Source organism: Podarcis erhardii, assembly GCF_964252035.2.
Source record: "Podarcis erhardii genome assembly, chromosome: 6".
In the NCBI taxonomy this organism is placed as follows: domain Eukaryota; kingdom Metazoa; phylum Chordata; class Lepidosauria; order Squamata; family Lacertidae; genus Podarcis; species Podarcis erhardii.
In genome coordinates, this window is record NC_138510.1 from 33,102,153 (window position 1) to 33,119,354 (window position 17,202).

Sequence of the window (17,202 nt, forward strand, 5' to 3'; positions counted from 1 at the left end):
TTTGTAAGGAAATATGATTATGACCTGGAGCGAAGTCTCTTGCTCCTGAGCTAGATATAGCTTTGTGAGCGGAACCAACAGTCATTTCAGGAAGAAGGTATTTCTAAAACTGCTGTGAACAATTCTATATGTTCCTCCTGTCACTATTCATACTAGCCACATGGAAGGCAGTATCAAGGGTCTACTCTTGGCTTTATAGCTAAGGTTTCATTGGCTGAGTTTGCACCATATTGCATGTCAGTAAAACCAAGGTTTGGCTTAGAATGTTGCCCAAAGCCAAGATTGTGGTTTCCTTAACCATAGTCTATAGCCAAGTTTTGCTCATATGGTTAAGGAGGAGAGACCTGAACCATGACCCTCTTATCAAACGACATGCTAAACCAAACCTTGGCTTAACTGTTGTCCCATGCTGAGCTGAGCCCTGAGAGAAGCAAAGGTGGAGTGAGCTCTCATCTGGGAGTGGACGTGTTTGTGCTGTCCCAGTAAACCATACTTTGGCTTACCATGACATGCAAAAAAAGATCATTGTGTTGTGAGGTATGTCTAAAGTAAGTCTGTTAGGAAAAGGTTATGATATTACAAAGTTGCCCAGTGGCTGGGGCAACCCGGTCAGATGGGCAATGTAACAACAACAACTCATTTTAGTTTGAATGCCATAAAAATGTGTTATTATGGAGTTATGACTCGAGATATTCATAGAGAAAATATTTCTTGAAGGCTGGAATAGCTGAAAAGAGTCTCCATGTTCAGAGGCAGCATAACAGATGCTGGGGACAAACCAGAGGTGAGAGATGTTGCCTCTCCTCTCTTCTAGCAAGTTTCTCAGAGGCAACTTGCTGACTAATTTTGGAAATAGAATTTTGGCCTAGGTAGTCCTTTCAGTCTGATCTAACAAAGCTCTTCTTGTGTTTCTAGGAGTCTGCAGACTTTCTGGAGTCATCCAGATACAATGACATGGACATAATACCAGTCACTTTTCATCCGTTTAAAGTATGATTGCTTTTGTGAATGCATTTATGCACATAAGTATACAAGTGCTGCATGTCTCTCACCTTCCCTGGGATTTAAAGAAATGGCGCCCATAATTAGTCCTATAAAAGCATAAAGAGTACAGGGTCATCTCTTTAATATACAGGAGCAGGTTTCAACCTGCCTTCCTTATAGTACACCACCAGCTGCCTTGCAGTCTCTGCTTACTGTCACTCCGGGACTCTTTAACTTTTGATATTGCTTCTTTGGATTGATTCCTGCTCCCCTGAAGGGGACAGTGTTTCTGAGGGGAGATGAGACAAATGGTGGTCACGCAACACATTTTGTTTTATCCTCCTTTCTGTGCATTTTCTATAAGCTGCTATTTCCTGGGGACTAGACTTCTAACCTTTAGAAACCTGAACACTGCGTAGTGTGCCAAAAGAGCACCCACGTAAGTGGGGGGATGCTTGAGACTGTCCCCTGCATTTTTATCTTTCTATATCCTAGTTAGTAACATGAGGTGAGGAGCGCTGCTCTGACAGTTACCTTTCTCCAGACACAGACAGGAGTAGTTTTCCAGAGGCTCTTGTGCCTTGCATTGAAAAGGAAGGGATGAAGCACTGAACTCAGAATGGGAGGGACAGACAGGACTCCGGTAGACTGTGTGTGTGTGTACGCGCTCCTGTATCATCAAGTATATAGGGAAAGTTTAGTTTGTTGTGCTTGCCCTTTCGTGGGGAGAGAGGAGGGGAGCTTGAGGTGTGTGCCTAGTGTAATATGCTTTTACCACAAACCAACAGGGAGAGAGGAGCTATGCCACTGAAGCTGTCAACACTGGTTTCAGTTCCCTATCATTAATCACTCAGACTATTTAGCCCTGTATATCCTGACACAATAGCATTCTGTGCACAGGGTGTCACCCCCCACCCCACTGCCATTGCATTTCCAGTGTTTATTGTCAATCAGCAAAACCCATTCCTGCCCAGTTCCACTTAGTTTCTTTGCTGACTGCAACTTTCTCACACAAACATCCACCTGCCTGATTCTCCCCATCAGAGGGAAGACAAAGTTGTATGCCTTGGCTCAACAAAGTCACTTCCATTTTGATGACTGAAGTGACAAGTGGATATGTTCTCAGCTTCCAGGTCTGTATCGTGGGCTCTGTATTGTGCTCCTCCATGACTCTGCTTCATTAGGCATTTTACGCCCCCATCTTTCTGTAGACAGTTTTCCAAGAGCTACACACAACTGGTCTGCCATGTACACTGTGAAGTAACTTCAGGGGACATAGAGGGAAGCATTGACCAGAATTCAATGCAGCGTTAAGTGGGAGATGCATGAGTGGAATGAACTCTTCTGGTGGGGATTTAGAACAGATTTGGAGCAACAACTTAATTGAATCATGCCCACTTTTTGTAAGGAGGAAGGCAGTCTATGAATCCATTTCCGCATGGAAAAAATCAAAGAAGTGACTATGCTCTCATATCCCAGGTTTCATCCATCCCAGTATCTTTCCTTTGAGTAAAGAAAAGTGACAGCCCAACAAGGTTCAGTAAAAACTGCTGGTTCTGTTTGTGTAGTTATTCTTCTTGTGACATTTCAGCCTGAGTATGACATTCTTTCTCTTAAGCCCACAATGATTCAAATAATTTTTGAAGGGGAAATTCGGAATAAATGTAAAAGAAAATATGGACCAGTATTTTGATGATGATGTAGTCATGTGGATACTGGTAATCACTTGTGGACATGAGTACTGATTCCATCTAGAAGCACCCCTTGAATTTATTTTTAAATTATAGTTGTTTGCAGGCTGTGTGCTCCCAATCCTCAGGGCACATATCAACCTTGATTGTTAAAATGACTGTCACCCTTGCATTGCATCTTCCTCTTCCCTTCTGTTTTGTTGGACGCAATACAGCACTACCGGTTTGGATCAGCTAACGTGAAATGTAGATCTACGGGGTGGGGTGGGAGCCAGATAAGATCTAAATAAACCAAACATTTGGAAGCAGTGTAAACAAATTGTTTAAATGCTGCACACATGACTTTGTCACATATCACCTGTTTCTGCCATACATATCACTTTGCCTCAGAATTGGGAAGGGAATGCTAAACCAAGAGGCCATATAACCTCATTATGCTTACAGTTCTTCTAGAAAGCGCAGGTGGTGGAAGCCCCCAGGCAGCAGCTCACTGATGTTGTTCATGCTCAAATCACTGAGAAAGAAAAGGAAAGAAAAGGAAAGAAAATCAGAGTTTGGATCATTTGCAATACCCAAGTAAAACTTAAACTTATAGGATCTAGTCCAGCCTGCAAAAAAAAACCTATCGCTTGTGTTGGCTCTTCTCAGATCTTCATTCATTGTTAGGCAAAACCATGTTTTCCCTCTGTGCAAAGTGCTAAAGGTTTGTTCAATTGCGCATATTGTAAATGAGAGGGGAAATGCTGTCTGGATGGCAATTTCAATGGCAGGGAGTTTTGTGTGGTTGAATAGTTCAGTAAGGCTTATGTTGCATATGCCACACAATAGGTGTATTGCTTTGTTATGCCGTTTTGCCCTCAACTCATACCACATAGCAGATTCATCCCCAAAGTTTGCAAAGAAAGTTCCCAAATGGAATTCACATGGGCTTGAAAGCCTTTTCCTTCAATGTGGTACAACTGAGATAAATATACAGTGGTACCTCGGGTTACATACGCTTCAGGTTACATACGCTTCAGGTTACAGACTCCGCTAACCCAGAAATAGTACCTCGGGTTAAGAACTTTGCTTCAGGATGAGAACAGAAATCGTGCTCCGGTGGTGCAGCAGCAGCAGGAGGCCCCATTAGCTAAAGTGGTGCTTCAGGTTAAGAACAGTTTCAGGTTAAGAATGGTCCTCCAGAACGAATTAAGTACTTAACCCAAGGTACCACTGTAGTTTGAGCAAACTTAAACAGGTTGGTTTTCATCACTGAAACAAGCGAATCCAGGTAGGGAATGTAGCTCTTCTGTGGATTGGCTGGGGTTACCAGCATGGTTTTTCTGTTGTTTAGTTTGTCTAGGTGCTTTAAGTTCCACATCCACGTCATCTGCCAGTTTCTTGCAATTCTCTATTACTGTTCTAAAGGGTTTCTTGCTACTTTCCCTGTGTTGTTCCATTATTCCCAGCAAATCTTGTATATGTGCCTTCATTTCCATTACATCTAACAGATTGCATAGCTTAGGTGACGGGCTATAGTGTCAAAGAAGATTTGCTTATGATCATAAGACAATAAAACTGATGTCAAGTGATGTGCTGTTTCAATTTTAAAAAGCTATTTCAGTAATGTTGAAACAAATAAATATACAGTGGTACCTCAGGTTAAGTACTTAATTCGTTCCGGAGGTCCGTTCTTAACCTGAAACTGTTCTTAACTTGAAGCATCACTTTAGCTAATGGGGCCTCCTGCTGCCGCCACGCCATCGGACCCCGATTTCTGTTCTTATCCTGAAGTAAAGTTCTTAACCTGAAGCACTATTTCTGGGTTAGCAGAGGGTGTAACCTGAAGCGTATGTAAGCTGAAGCGTATGTAACCCGAGGTACCACTGTACAAAGTTTATCCACACTTACCTTTCCTCCACGCTTTCCAGGAGCGGTCTGCGCTTTAAAGCTCCCTGTCTAATCACTTTTTGTTTTTGTTTCTTGCTTTGGAGCTTTCTTCATGAAAACCTGCTCTTTACCACTGAATCGGAGCAAATGACAATCCACAGAAAACCCAAATTGCTGTTTGTTGTGCTTCAGCTTTAAAGAGGGGGTTTTCATGGAGAAAGCTCTGAGGCGAAAAAAAGGAACACTTGTACATGGAACTTTAAAGTGCAGACCTGTTCCTGGAAAGGTCAGTATGGATAAGCCCTAAGTCTCTTCTTCTGTATTGATCACCCCACATCCCATTGGCACCAGAGGTGTGAAAGTGGAGAAAAAAACAAGCACACATCAGCTGGACTGAGTTAAACAAAACTCACTTGATGACTCAAATCTCTGCAAGTGCTCAGGCTTAGCCCTTAATGGCATTTCACAATATTTGGGAATCTTTTAAATGTCTTTCTGCTGTTTTATAGATGTTTCATTTCAGCTTTTATATGATGGCCTTAATTTCCTTATCTGCTGCTTTTATGATCTCGAATTATGTTTTTGGGCAGCTGTTTTGTTTTTTGTTTTTGGTCACATTTTAGCTTTATTGTAAGCCAACTTGGGGTCTTTGGCAAGAAGATGAGATATAAATACTGCAACTCAAACAAACAAGCAAGAAATCTTCCTCAGAAAATATAATTTAGCCATTGCCCATCACTATTGCTGAAAACCATTTCTTCAAGTTTCCCATACACAGATACCTTCTTGTCCATGAACTGGAGTTTTAATTTACTTTAAAAAGGGAGGGAATGGAACACAGTGCTTTTCTGCAAGCATACCTGGTTAAAAAAATATCTGATGCTGCATGTGGAAGTGGGGGTGATGAGAAACTTAAAACAAATTTCAAATATATTGTAGTCATCATATCTAGGGATTATGGTGCAGCCAGGCATGTAGTTTTGTCTGCTATCAGATGAAAACTGTAAGATGAAAATTCACTGAGAATAATTGTATTTTAAAAGGAAACAATTTTCCAACACTGAAGAAGATGGGGATAGAATAATGGCTGAAGAAGTTTGGTCCACCTTGATCTTGTCAAATGCTTATGCCTCTTTTTACTTGTTAATCGTTTTTTAAAAATACTAACAGCAGCAGCAATAGCAGCAGCAGCAGCAACAACAACTGATACCTCTTTAATGAGGCAACTGCTGTTGTAAACAAACAGTGGAAGAACATAAGGTGTGGTGGGCAGAACCACCACCTCATGTGAGCATCAGCAGTAAAGGTAAAGGGACCCCTGACCGTTAAGTCCAATCGTGGACGACTCTGGGGTTGTGGCGCTCATCTCGCTTTACTGGCCGAGGGAGCTGGCGTTTGTCTGCAGACAGCTTCTGGGTCATGTGGCCAGCATGACTAAGCCACTTCTGGCGAACCAGAGCAGCACACGGAAATGCCTTTTACCTTCCCGTCAGAGCGGTACCTATTTATCTACTTGCACTTGACATGCTTTCAAACTGTTAGGTTGGCAGGAGCAGGGACCGAGCAATGGGAGCTCACCCTGTCGTGGGGATTTGAACCACCAACCTTTTGATCAGCAAGCCCTAGGCTCTGTGGTTTAGACAACATTTGGCGACCATACTGAACTTGGGGAGTCCCACGCCTATCAGTTTGGAAGTGAAATAGGGCCACTCAAAAATAAGATAGTGGTTTCTTCATAGTCAGGAGGCCCCCCCCCCCCCGCAGTGCTTCTGTGCCCACATCAAGCTCCTCGCCACATCAACTTTCCCACTGCCTCCCCCTCTGTTACTGGCAGCTACCTCTGCATTGGAAAGCCAGGTAAACAGCACCAACCAACACAGCTCTCCCCCACCAGCCGCTACAGATTACTTTGTAAATTAAAAGATTACTTTTACAAAAACTGAAAACAGCATTCCAATACAGGCTTATGTTCAGTGACTTCCAGGACTGACTGAATTTGAGCCATGAAATGTTAAGATATCCCTTGAAAAAAAAGAATAATTAAAGATGATGGGTGAAACTGGCCTTCTTGAGCCACTAATGTCTTTAGTTTACATTAACTCTCATCCTCATGTTGTGAATAGAGACTTCAAGAGAGAGGAAAGGATAAAAGATGTCTCTTTTCCTTCACCCTCTCCACCCTCCAGGGCCCCCAAACAACAGTTCAAGGCTCCTGTTCTTTGCTTATTAGTTTTGTTTGTTTGTTTGTTTTGTATATTTCTTTCAGTTAAACACTGTCCAGGGTGGTTCACAATTAAATACAAAAAATAAGGGAAGGGAAGTGAGGGAGGGTTTGTGAGGGATACACACCAGGGACACACTCAAAATGCAACATTTTGTTAAATTAGTACTTTTTAAAGAGTAAGAGTACAGTACTATTAAAATACCAACAGAGGCCACAAAATACCAACAGAGTCCAGCTCATCTAAGAGCTACATTATAGAGGTCATAGCATATAAAGTATATAGGAAACAACATAAACATTTCATAAATGATGTTATATTACATGTTAGGGGCAGATTAAACAATGGAGCATTTTCATGTATTTCTATTTCTATTTCTATTTCTATTTACGTTACAAACAAACTGGTTTAATAGTTTAACTGATCTGGTTTGGGCATATGTAAAGTAAACATTTCAGCCGACTTAATAGTTGGGGAAGCCTGGGAACTGCATTTTAAGCGTCAAGGCAGGGATCTGTACAAGAGAATTCTCCGTATCCTCAGTAAAATACAATAGGAAGCCATGACAGAAAAACCTATATTGATTTTATATCAGTTCTGCCCTAAGTCACACTATGGCCTAAACACTTCTTGGTAATTGGAGGACAAGATATATTATTCACACACAATTCTAAATGGGAAACAAGTTTTTGCAGTTTTTAAAATATTGCCTCTGCAGCATCCCAGTATAAAGAATGAATGCTTTCAGTCAGCCTTACTCACTGTACTACTACCCTGCTAAAATGTCAACATTCTGGATGAAAGCCCCAAACAGTTTTCGCAGTCCTATGTAATGTTGGGCCTTGCTAAATTTAGAGACCTTAACTCACTTTCCTTACATTTCAGAAGCTTGCAAGAGAGCTTCTTATTCCTGTTAGCCATAGGAATTCCCAACCTGAATACACTGGAAAATTAAGAAAAAGTTCCTGGAAACTGAACCACATGTGATTCAGAGTCAGGCTTCATAACTCACCTGTCCCTCAAGGGGCTCCTTAATTCAAGCGCTTTGATGTCCCTCGCCTCTCATAAACAAACCTTTTTACCTCTGCTTTTAGTTAGCATCATTATTTTTTTTTCTTTTTTTGCCTAAAAGGCAAAAAGAAGTTACACCCCCCTCACATTAGTTTGCAAAGTCCACTGACAGTTTTCTACCTCAGCTGTTAAATCTAAGGACACCAGGAGCCTCAGGCTTACAAGCTTCTGAAGTCCACTTGCCACATCAGAGGCCAACATTTTATGTACGGTATACTTCTTGCCAAGCACCACACATACAGCTAAGCATGTGAAATGTAAAATACTAAGCAACACACTAAAACCATTTTCACACAAAACACTTAAAAAGCACCTTTGAACCGCTCCCCAAGTCGAGCGAAAGCTATTAATATGACACAGAAAAAGAGAAAATAAATCTAGGTCAATGTACATTCTCCCCAACTTAATTATGTTACAAGCCTGTTTCATACCCTCCAACATTCCTCCGATGAAAATAGGGACGTTCCATTCCACAATGATAATTATACTATCACACATCTTACTGAGTTGTCCCAGTATTCTGGGCAGCTTCTAACATACCGTATTTTTCGCCCCATAGGACGCACCGGCCCATAGGACGCACCTAGTTTTTTGGGGGGGAAATAAAGGGAAAAAAAGTTATTCCCCCCCAGGTGCTCTGTGCTAATCCCGAAGCTTGGGGCGTGCGGAGCTCAGCGCGCCCCAAGCTTCTGGGTGCCGGCAAGGTCTCCGCTAGCCATGGGAGAGCCGCGCGGCTCTCCCACGGCTAACAGATAGCTTCCTGAAGCCTGGAGAGCGAGAGGGGTCGGTGCGCACCAACCCCCCTCGCTCTCCAGGCTTCAGCGAAAGCCTGCATTTGCCCCATAGGACGCACACACATTTCCCCTTTATTTTTGGAGGGGGAAAAGTGTGTCCTATAGGGCGAAAAATACGGTATATGAAAACATAATAAAACATTAAACATTAAAAAAATCATTCCATATACAGGATTGCCTCAGCGATTGGATAACTCCACACCCTCCAACATTTTTCCAGTGAAAATAGGAACATTCTAAGGAAAAGCGGGACATTCTGGGATTCAGTTAGAAACTGGGACAGCTCTAAATCAGGGACGTCCCTGGAAAATAGGGACATTTGGAAGGTCTGCTATTTATGCATCACATACAATAGTATCATATTACAGCATGAGGTAAAAGAGGAGACCTCTGTCCTTTCCCCACAGCAAGGAAGGAAGGGCCAGCTTTGGTCTTTCAAATTTCAGTGGTGCCCTCTGTGATGAGAAAATTCAGTGCCCCCCTGCCTTCTCCCATCATGGCTGCTTCATTTCTGCTGGGTTTCCTCTCATCTTCTCCCCAACCTGCTCTGCCTTCTCCTCTCAACACAGGCGGTGTGCCACTAAAACACATCACATTGGGTTTGGTCCTCAATCCAATAGCTGAGAGGTGGCCTGCCAACTGTTTGTTTCATTCAGCTTTCATGCCTGAAATCTTCAGAGCCCTTGACCCTTGGAGAATTGTCTACTTCATTCTGGTCAGCTGTGGCTTTCATCAAACATTCAGGACTGAGTAGATTTTTTTAAAGGGACAGTGGGGGGGGGGTAATGAGGGAGCTGTTCTCTAAGAAGTAAGTGTACACTGGGCAGAGTTCCTGGCATAGAAAGGAATGCACCTGAGCAGGTGTGGATCATACACTTGGCTAATCCTTTAATCCCAGTGAACCTACTGCAAGATGTGTCTCATGAGCACCCTGAGACCAATAGCTGGTAACCACAGGAGGTTACAGTGCTCTTGTGTCCAAATCCTGCTTGAGGGTTCCCACAGGCATCTGCTTGGCCAGTGTGAGAACTCAATGCTGGATTAGATTGGGCCATTGGCCTGATCCAGCAGGCTCTTCTTAAGTTCCTACAATAGGGTCAGACCTCCAAAGACGACAGCAATTCCTTCTGCCGTTTCCTCCACTGCTCTTCAATGTTCATATTTCACTCTCATCTCCTTACTCTCTTATGCCACCTGCAAAGATTCTGTTGCAAACTAGACACCTGTTGACACCTGCCTTGACTGCTTTTGTACTCCGTTCCATTGAAAAACTGCTTTATACAGGTTATTGGTCTTAAAACAGTGCAAATAAGTATATATATATGTATACTTCAGTGTGTGTGTGTGTGTGTGTGTGTATATATATATATACTGAATACACCACAACAAAAGGAATTTTTTTAAAAAGTAAGTTCATCTTGCACTATGTAATGACAGTGTACTGTGGCTCTTTCAGTCAGAATCTAAAAATATTTGCTATTAGGAAATCTCCAAAATGCTGACCAGAGTTGCTTGTAGACTGTCACAACACCAGCATTTTATCATTTTAACAAGCAAACATCAAAGGTTTTATGAGACACCACTGAGTACAGAATACATTTTCTGACCTAGACCGTAGGCCAAGAGATTATGAGATTACCAATTTAAGGGTCACCCTCCACTGTGGCTGTTCAATGTTTTCCCCTGAAATCTCAGCCCACTTAGCTCTCAAATAGCCCATGTCAGGCCATCTTTGGCAGATTGCACAAGATTTCAATTTGCCTTGAGAGAAAAAGAAAAACCTTTTAAAAAAAGAGAGGTTTTCTTTGGAGGTTTAAAGGCACCTTTTTGCTCTGGCCTAACCTCTTGAAATGGGACGCGGGTAGCGCTGTAGGTTAAACCACAGAGCCTAGGACGTGCCGATCAGAAGGTCGGCGGTTTGAATCCCCGTGACGGGGAGAGCTCCCGTTGCTCAGTCCCTGCTCCTGCCAACCTAGCAGTTTGAAAGCACATCAAAGTGCAAGTAGATAAATTGGTACCGCTCTGGCGGGTAGGTAAACGGCATTTTCGTGCGCTGCTCTGGTTCGCCAGAAGCGGCTAAGTCATGCTGGCCACATGACACGGAAGCTGTACGCCGGCTCCCTTGGCCAATAAACTGAGATGAGTGCCGCAACCCCAGAGTCGGCCATGACTGGACCTAATGGTCAGGGGTCCCTTTACCTTTACCTTAACCTCTTGAAAAGGCGTAAACATATCTGGTCAAATTAAGCATTAGCTGTTTCTACAACCACAGGGACACACTGCAAATTCAACAAAGACCTCTTAGTTGGACCTAAATGAAGTGAAGTTAAAATTCCACAATCAGTCAACTAGCTTTCAGTTGACACATATAGGCTAGAGTTTTCCATAAGGTTAAATCTGGATATGACTATGGATTGAAGTGAAGCTGAATTTGAGGTAGCTAACAGGGGCACAATGTTTATGTCACATTCCTATTTTGTGGTTGGGGTTCCATAGCATACTGGCAAATTCAGGTTGGGCATTTAAAATGGATTTGGAGCCCTAGTGCAATAAACCTGTTTTCCCACCCACCCCAAAATTGACTTCTCCCATAAGGAATGTGACAGGGAAATGCATTGAAAAGTGCTTGATGCAACAAATCAAAATGAAGGCTCAATAAATAGCCAATGTCGCATAACTTCCACGCAAGCTGTGCAAACAAATCAAGCTGAATGCTTGACCAAATCAGAAATCCACAACATTATAAAGAAACGTTGTTTCTTCGTAAATACATTATCTTGCCATCTACCCTCACTGGTTCTAACCATATCTGTGAGCTTCTTTTTTTTATATAATTTTTTTATTGGGTTTTTACATTTTATAAAGACACACACACACAAAAAGACAAAGACAACACATATACAATTTCATACCCTTACTTTCTTTACCCTCTTTCCCTGACTTCCCCCCACCCCCTCTTCATACATTCCAATTCCGATAATTAGTTCAGCAAGTTCTTGTCTATCATCTTAAACATATTGTTGTTATTTTTAAAACTTAGCTCTTTTTACTTGTCCACATTTAACTTATCCAATTCTCTTATAAACATTAAATCCTTTTTCTAAGGTCGACCTAACTTCCCTTCCACGAATTTCTCCCTTTATTATATTAATTATAGGTCACAATGGCCAAATACAAAAGTCATAAAATTTTGAAATTCTATTCTCCCCTCCCTCCCTACCCCGGATTCCATCCCTTCCCAAGCAAATGTCCACAAAAACAGTTCCTAGCCCGGATTCCTCACATCCGAGGCCTTCAATTCTCTGTCAGTCTCTCTCTGCCGATTTTGTTGGTAATCCTTTTTGTTGGTCCTCAGGTCTCGAAGGAGTTCTGTCACAGTCACATCAAGTTTTCTTCCATCCAAAATGTTTAAAAGCAGTTGCTGCAAAAGGTCAGCTGCTCTCCCATACTCAAAGAGGAAGTCCCGATCATGTTTCTTTATTCTTTTAAATTCCAGTATTCCAAGTACTCCAGGGACTTCCTTCTTCATCTTTCTCATCTTTCGCAGATTTGTAATCCGAAGATCTTCTTCTTTATTTTCTGACGATATAGGCTTCTGGTTGGTATTTTCCACCTGTACTTTCTCCACTCCTTCTTTCCTCTCCGCCAATTCCAAAGATGTCTCTTCTGGTTCAGCTGCAGATTTTTTATCAGTCGAATCCTTTATGCATTCAGCAGAGTTGTTTGTTTTAGAATTCAAGGTCATAAGTTCTTTGTTCATAGCCGTACTCTGCTCTTGCAAGATTCCCACGAGAAAAAACATTTTTTCTATCTCTGCCACTAATTTTCCCTCTGCAGCCATTGTAATGTCTCTAGTTCCCCCTAGGGGGATTCCAATTGCTTAATAGTCCTTTTCCAACAATCCGTTACTTTGTTGTTTATTACTACTTTGTTTCCAACCACCTCAATTCAAATGTAACACCTTTAGTTCAGAGAGTTATTAAATAGTAAAGTTCTTGACTTTAACCGCCCGTTTGACAGCTCCTTTGACAGCTGTCAAACTCCTTATTCTTTTTCCTCCGGCACACGCACAGGACGCTCCCGGGTTCGGGGGGGGGGGTTACACAAAAACTTCCAAAATTCCTCCCTTTCTCTCCAGCACAAAGACTTCTTCTGTCAAATTCATGGAAATATCTTTTATCTAACACCAAAAAGACAGTAATCTCTCCACCTTAGTTCTCTGATTCTTGCTTTAGATCATTTGTAGGTAGGGGGGGTGCGGACTTCCCTTTAGCACATCCCCCGGTCGTGCCGAATTCAAAGGTGAAAATTTTAAAGTCCAAATTCCATTCTACTCACGGGTTGTTTGTTTTCCAGTCCAAATTTTGGGAAAAAAGTCAGCGCTCTCCGGCCATGGCTCGCGGCTTCGCTCCACTGAAGTAGCGATCTACTCCCAGCACCACGCCGCTCTCCGTACCCTCTCTGTAGCCTTTAAAAAGGCTCTTCGTGGGTCGGGGAAGGCGCTTAAAGGTGCCCACCGAGTCACCAAGTCCGCAGGCTTCCACGCCTGCGGTTTCTAAGGGTCCCCGCATCGCTGGCGTGGTAAGACCCGTCTTCAGCAGAGCCGATTCCCTCCGGAGCTCAGAGGGAATCCGCCATTAACCGATCGCGCTAACCCGGAAGTTATCTGTGAGCTTCAATATGCATACTATGTCCAAAGATTTTAGTTATCCATTATCTCATGGACAGTGTTCATATTTTTTCATGAGAAATAATAATTCTGGCAGTGGTCAAGAGATGTTGTATTAATTCCATGTCCTGCATAAGTAAAGTTTCTTTAACATATCCAGATAGTAAAATTGTAAGATTTATGGGTGAAGCATAGCCTGCTATCACTTCACTTTCCATTGCTTTATCTTCCTCAAATTTTAAAATTTATTTTAGGACACATCCAGAAAATATGCCATATCCCAGCTCTTGCAGCTTCATACCTCCAACAAGTTTCCCTTGCTGTTCTGCATACTGTACTTAAGATGCTGAGGTGTTAGGTACCAATGGAACATAATGACACCATTTCGTCCATCTGACTAAGCTCAGTATGGTCTACAATCACCACTGATCTTCAAATGATAGGTTGGATCAGCTGCTGGGTCACAGCCTAATTTAATGTGAGACACAACAGAAGCACTACTACAGTACAAATATATAGGAAAGAAAGAAAGAAAGAAAGAAAGAAAGAAAGAAAGAAGTTCCTAAATGCATGTTTGGGTTAAAGGTGAGTCCTGGATCTGAAAAGGTTTAAGACTACCAGTCTACATTGACAGGCAGCAGCTGTCTAGATTTTATCTAATACATATACATCCTCACTTTCCTCCAAGAAGCTTAAGGCAGTTAATTATTAATATTATTAGCATTAGTATTAGTATTAGTATTATCCGACCTTTAGCAGCTACCTATTATAAGGTAGCTCCTAAAAAACACATCTCAGGTGTCAAAGGCCGGGGTAAAGAGGTGCATCTTCCTCATTTGCTGAAAACTAGACAGTGAAGATGCCAGGTGCACCTCTCTGGGAGGGAATTCCACAACTTGGGGGCTGCCACAGAGACAGCTTCTCCCCCTTTCTAATTCTTCCCAAGAACACTGTGAGATAGGTTAGCCTGAGAAATACTGACTGGACCAAGATTACCCAGTAGGCTTCATGCCTGAGCAGGAATTTGAACCCAGATACCCCAGGTCCTAGTCCAACACTCTAACCGCTACACCACAACTCTCCCTGGAGATGCTGGGGATGGAACCTATGGCCTTCTGCATGCAGAGCTGGTGCTGAACCACGACCCTCCCCCTAAGCAATTCTGGTCTCTTAGCACATTTACTGGTAGGATTATATATGGTTGGATAAATCTACCCAGTGGCATGAGATGCTTCCCATTGGGAGTTGTGGGCCTGGTGCTTTTTGTGCACACCACCAGCTTTCAATATCTGAATGACCTGTTGCCAGTATTAAGTGCCCAGTCCTACTCAAGATTATACACAGAGATGTCTGAAGACCATTGCCTCATAGAGCATTATGATCACCACTTATATTTGGCAATCAAAGCCACCTTCCTAGAGGAAGTTACTTTTTTATAAGCTATTTTAGGGTTGACTTTAGATGCTCATAAAAATTCTATAAAGATTGTGTCTTTCTTGTCAAATTTTATTTCTTACTGGCAGCGTTCTTAAAAATATAAATAAACATGGGAATAGCATTCATTCTCTGATTGTGAAGCTTGTCTCATAAATTCATTGTTCAAGATCTCCATCAGTTCAAGTTGGTGGAATCTTTGGCAATGCAGCAAGCTAGATGATGCCTTACCATCTCCCTGATATCTCTAAGGGCTTGTTCACACTTCATAGAATCATAGAATCATAGAATCATAGAATCATAGAATCATAGAATCATAGAATCATAGAATCATAGAGTTGGAAGAGACCACAAGGGCCATCAAGTCCAACCCCCTGCCAAGCAGGAAACACCATCAGAGCACTCCTGACATGGTGTCAAGCCTCTGCTTAAAGACCTCCAAAGAAGGAGACTCCACCACACTCCTTGGCAGCAAATTCCACTGTCGAACAGCTCTTACTGTCAGGAAGTTCTTCCTAATGTTTAGGTGGAATATTTTTTCTTGTAGTTTGGAACCATTGCTCTGTGTCCACTTCTCTGGAGCAGCAGAAAACAACCTTTCTCCCTCCTCTATGTGACATCCTTTTATATATCTGAACATGGCTATCATATCACCCCTTAACCTCCTCTTCTCCAGGCTAAACATGCCCGGCTCCCTTAGCCGTTCCTCATAAGCATCGTTTCCAGGCCTTGGACCATTTTGGTTGCCCTCCTCTGGACACGTTCCAGTTTGTCAGTGTCCTTCTTGAACTGTGGTGCCCAGAACTGGACACAGTACTCCAGGTGAGGTCTGACCAGAGCAGAATACAGTGGCACTATTACTTCCCTTGATCTAGATGCTATACTCCTATTGATGCAGCCCAGAATTGCATTGGCTTTTTTAGCTGCCGCGTCCCACTGTTGGCTCATGTCAAGTTTGTGGTCAACCAAGACTTCTAGATCCTTTTCACATGTACTGCTCTCAAGCCAGGTGTCACCCATCTTGTATTTGTGCCTCTCATTTTTTTTGCCCAAGTGCAATACTTTACATTTCTCCCTGTTAAAATTCATCTTGCTTATTTATTCTCGTTTATTCTCTGCCTAGAAAGCATGGGTCCAAACAGTTTTGCATTTGCCCCACCACTTTCCCTGGGAAAACTTGCTTTTTACCACTGAATCAGAGCAAAATCAATCCGTGGAAACGCCGAATAACATTTGCTCCAATTCAGTAGTTAAGAGTGGGTTCCACACACACACAAACTCTGGGGAAAGCTGCAGGGCAAGTGGAAATGTGGGTGAGTTCTAAGAATTCAAAGGTCCAGTACTTCATATGAAATGAGATTCATTTGCATTGCCAGGAATTAGGTGACTCGGCAGGAAAGCCCTGTCTTTGGCTTCTGGTTTTGTTCTAGTTAATGACTATTGCTCTATCCATTCCAAAAGGGTTGATTCTCACACCAGAATTCCAAAGGGCAGAAGACAGAGCACAATGTCCTCTGCAGATGAATTAAGACCTCCATATTGTCAAAGGACACAAATAATAAAGTGAATAAAGGGGCACCCTTTTCAGCTCTGAAGAAATCTAAGGGAAGCCCGCTAACTATTGCTCTCAGAGCCGTCTTTCCTATTGGGCTTACTGGCGTGTTGCGCCAGGGCGCTGGCCTCTCAGGGGCGCCCAGCGAGTGGGGGAGCTGCGTGGCTTTGCCGGAGGTCTTCCCTTTCCCTGCAAACCCGCCAGCTGTGCCCCGTCAACCATATGGGCATGCAGCTTGCTTCCCAAGCCTCCGCAGGAGGAGAGCAATCCCTGCAGAGCCTTAGGATGGAAGCTGCGCCCCGCCAACTACAGCGGTACCTCGAGTTACATACACTTCAGGTTACAGACTCTGCTAACCCAGCCTCGGGTTAAGAACTTTGCTTCAGATGAGAACAGAAATCATGTGGCGGCGGTGTGACAGCAGTGGGAGGCCCCATTAGCTAAAGTGGTGCTTCAGGTTAAGAACAGTTCCAGGTTAAGAACGGACCTCCAGAACGAATTAAGTACTTAACCAGAGGTACCACTGTATATGGCTGGCGGGCATACAGCTTCCTTCCCAAGCCTCTGTGGGAGGACAGCGATCCCCGCAGAAGCTTGGGGAAAGGTTGACAACTCTGGGAAATGGGGAAGGGGGCACCTGAGGGATCTTTGCACCATGGCGCCGGATAGGCTTAAGACGGCCCTGGTTGCTCTTAATCCAGGATCACACCTCTGATCCAATAAATAAACTCGACAAACAAATTGAACATAAATAATGTGCAAATTAGGAAATTCCAATTATTTCCCCTTCTCTGCCCCCCATGCTCTGTTCTAGTTGTTCTCCCAACTGCCCTGGAGCTGATTGGAGTGGGGGAAAAGAGTGGGGGAAAGCCTTCCTGAGCTAGTGGGACTTGTTGCGCTGGCTCCTGCTAGTGCA

At 43.0% G+C, this 17,202-nt stretch overlaps 1 protein-coding gene across 1 annotated transcript in view; it reads right to left on the reverse strand.

The window, feature by feature from the left end:
* LGR6 (leucine rich repeat containing G protein-coupled receptor 6) overlaps window positions 1-17,202 on the reverse strand; it is a 147,095-nt gene that overhangs the window by 78,916 nt on the left and 50,977 nt on the right. The window contains exon 2 of the mRNA XM_081866998.1: window positions 3,118-3,189. Within this exon, the coding sequence (XP_081723124.1) occupies window positions 3,118-3,189 (72 nt within the window). The remainder of the gene's footprint in view (window positions 1-3,117; window positions 3,190-17,202) is intronic.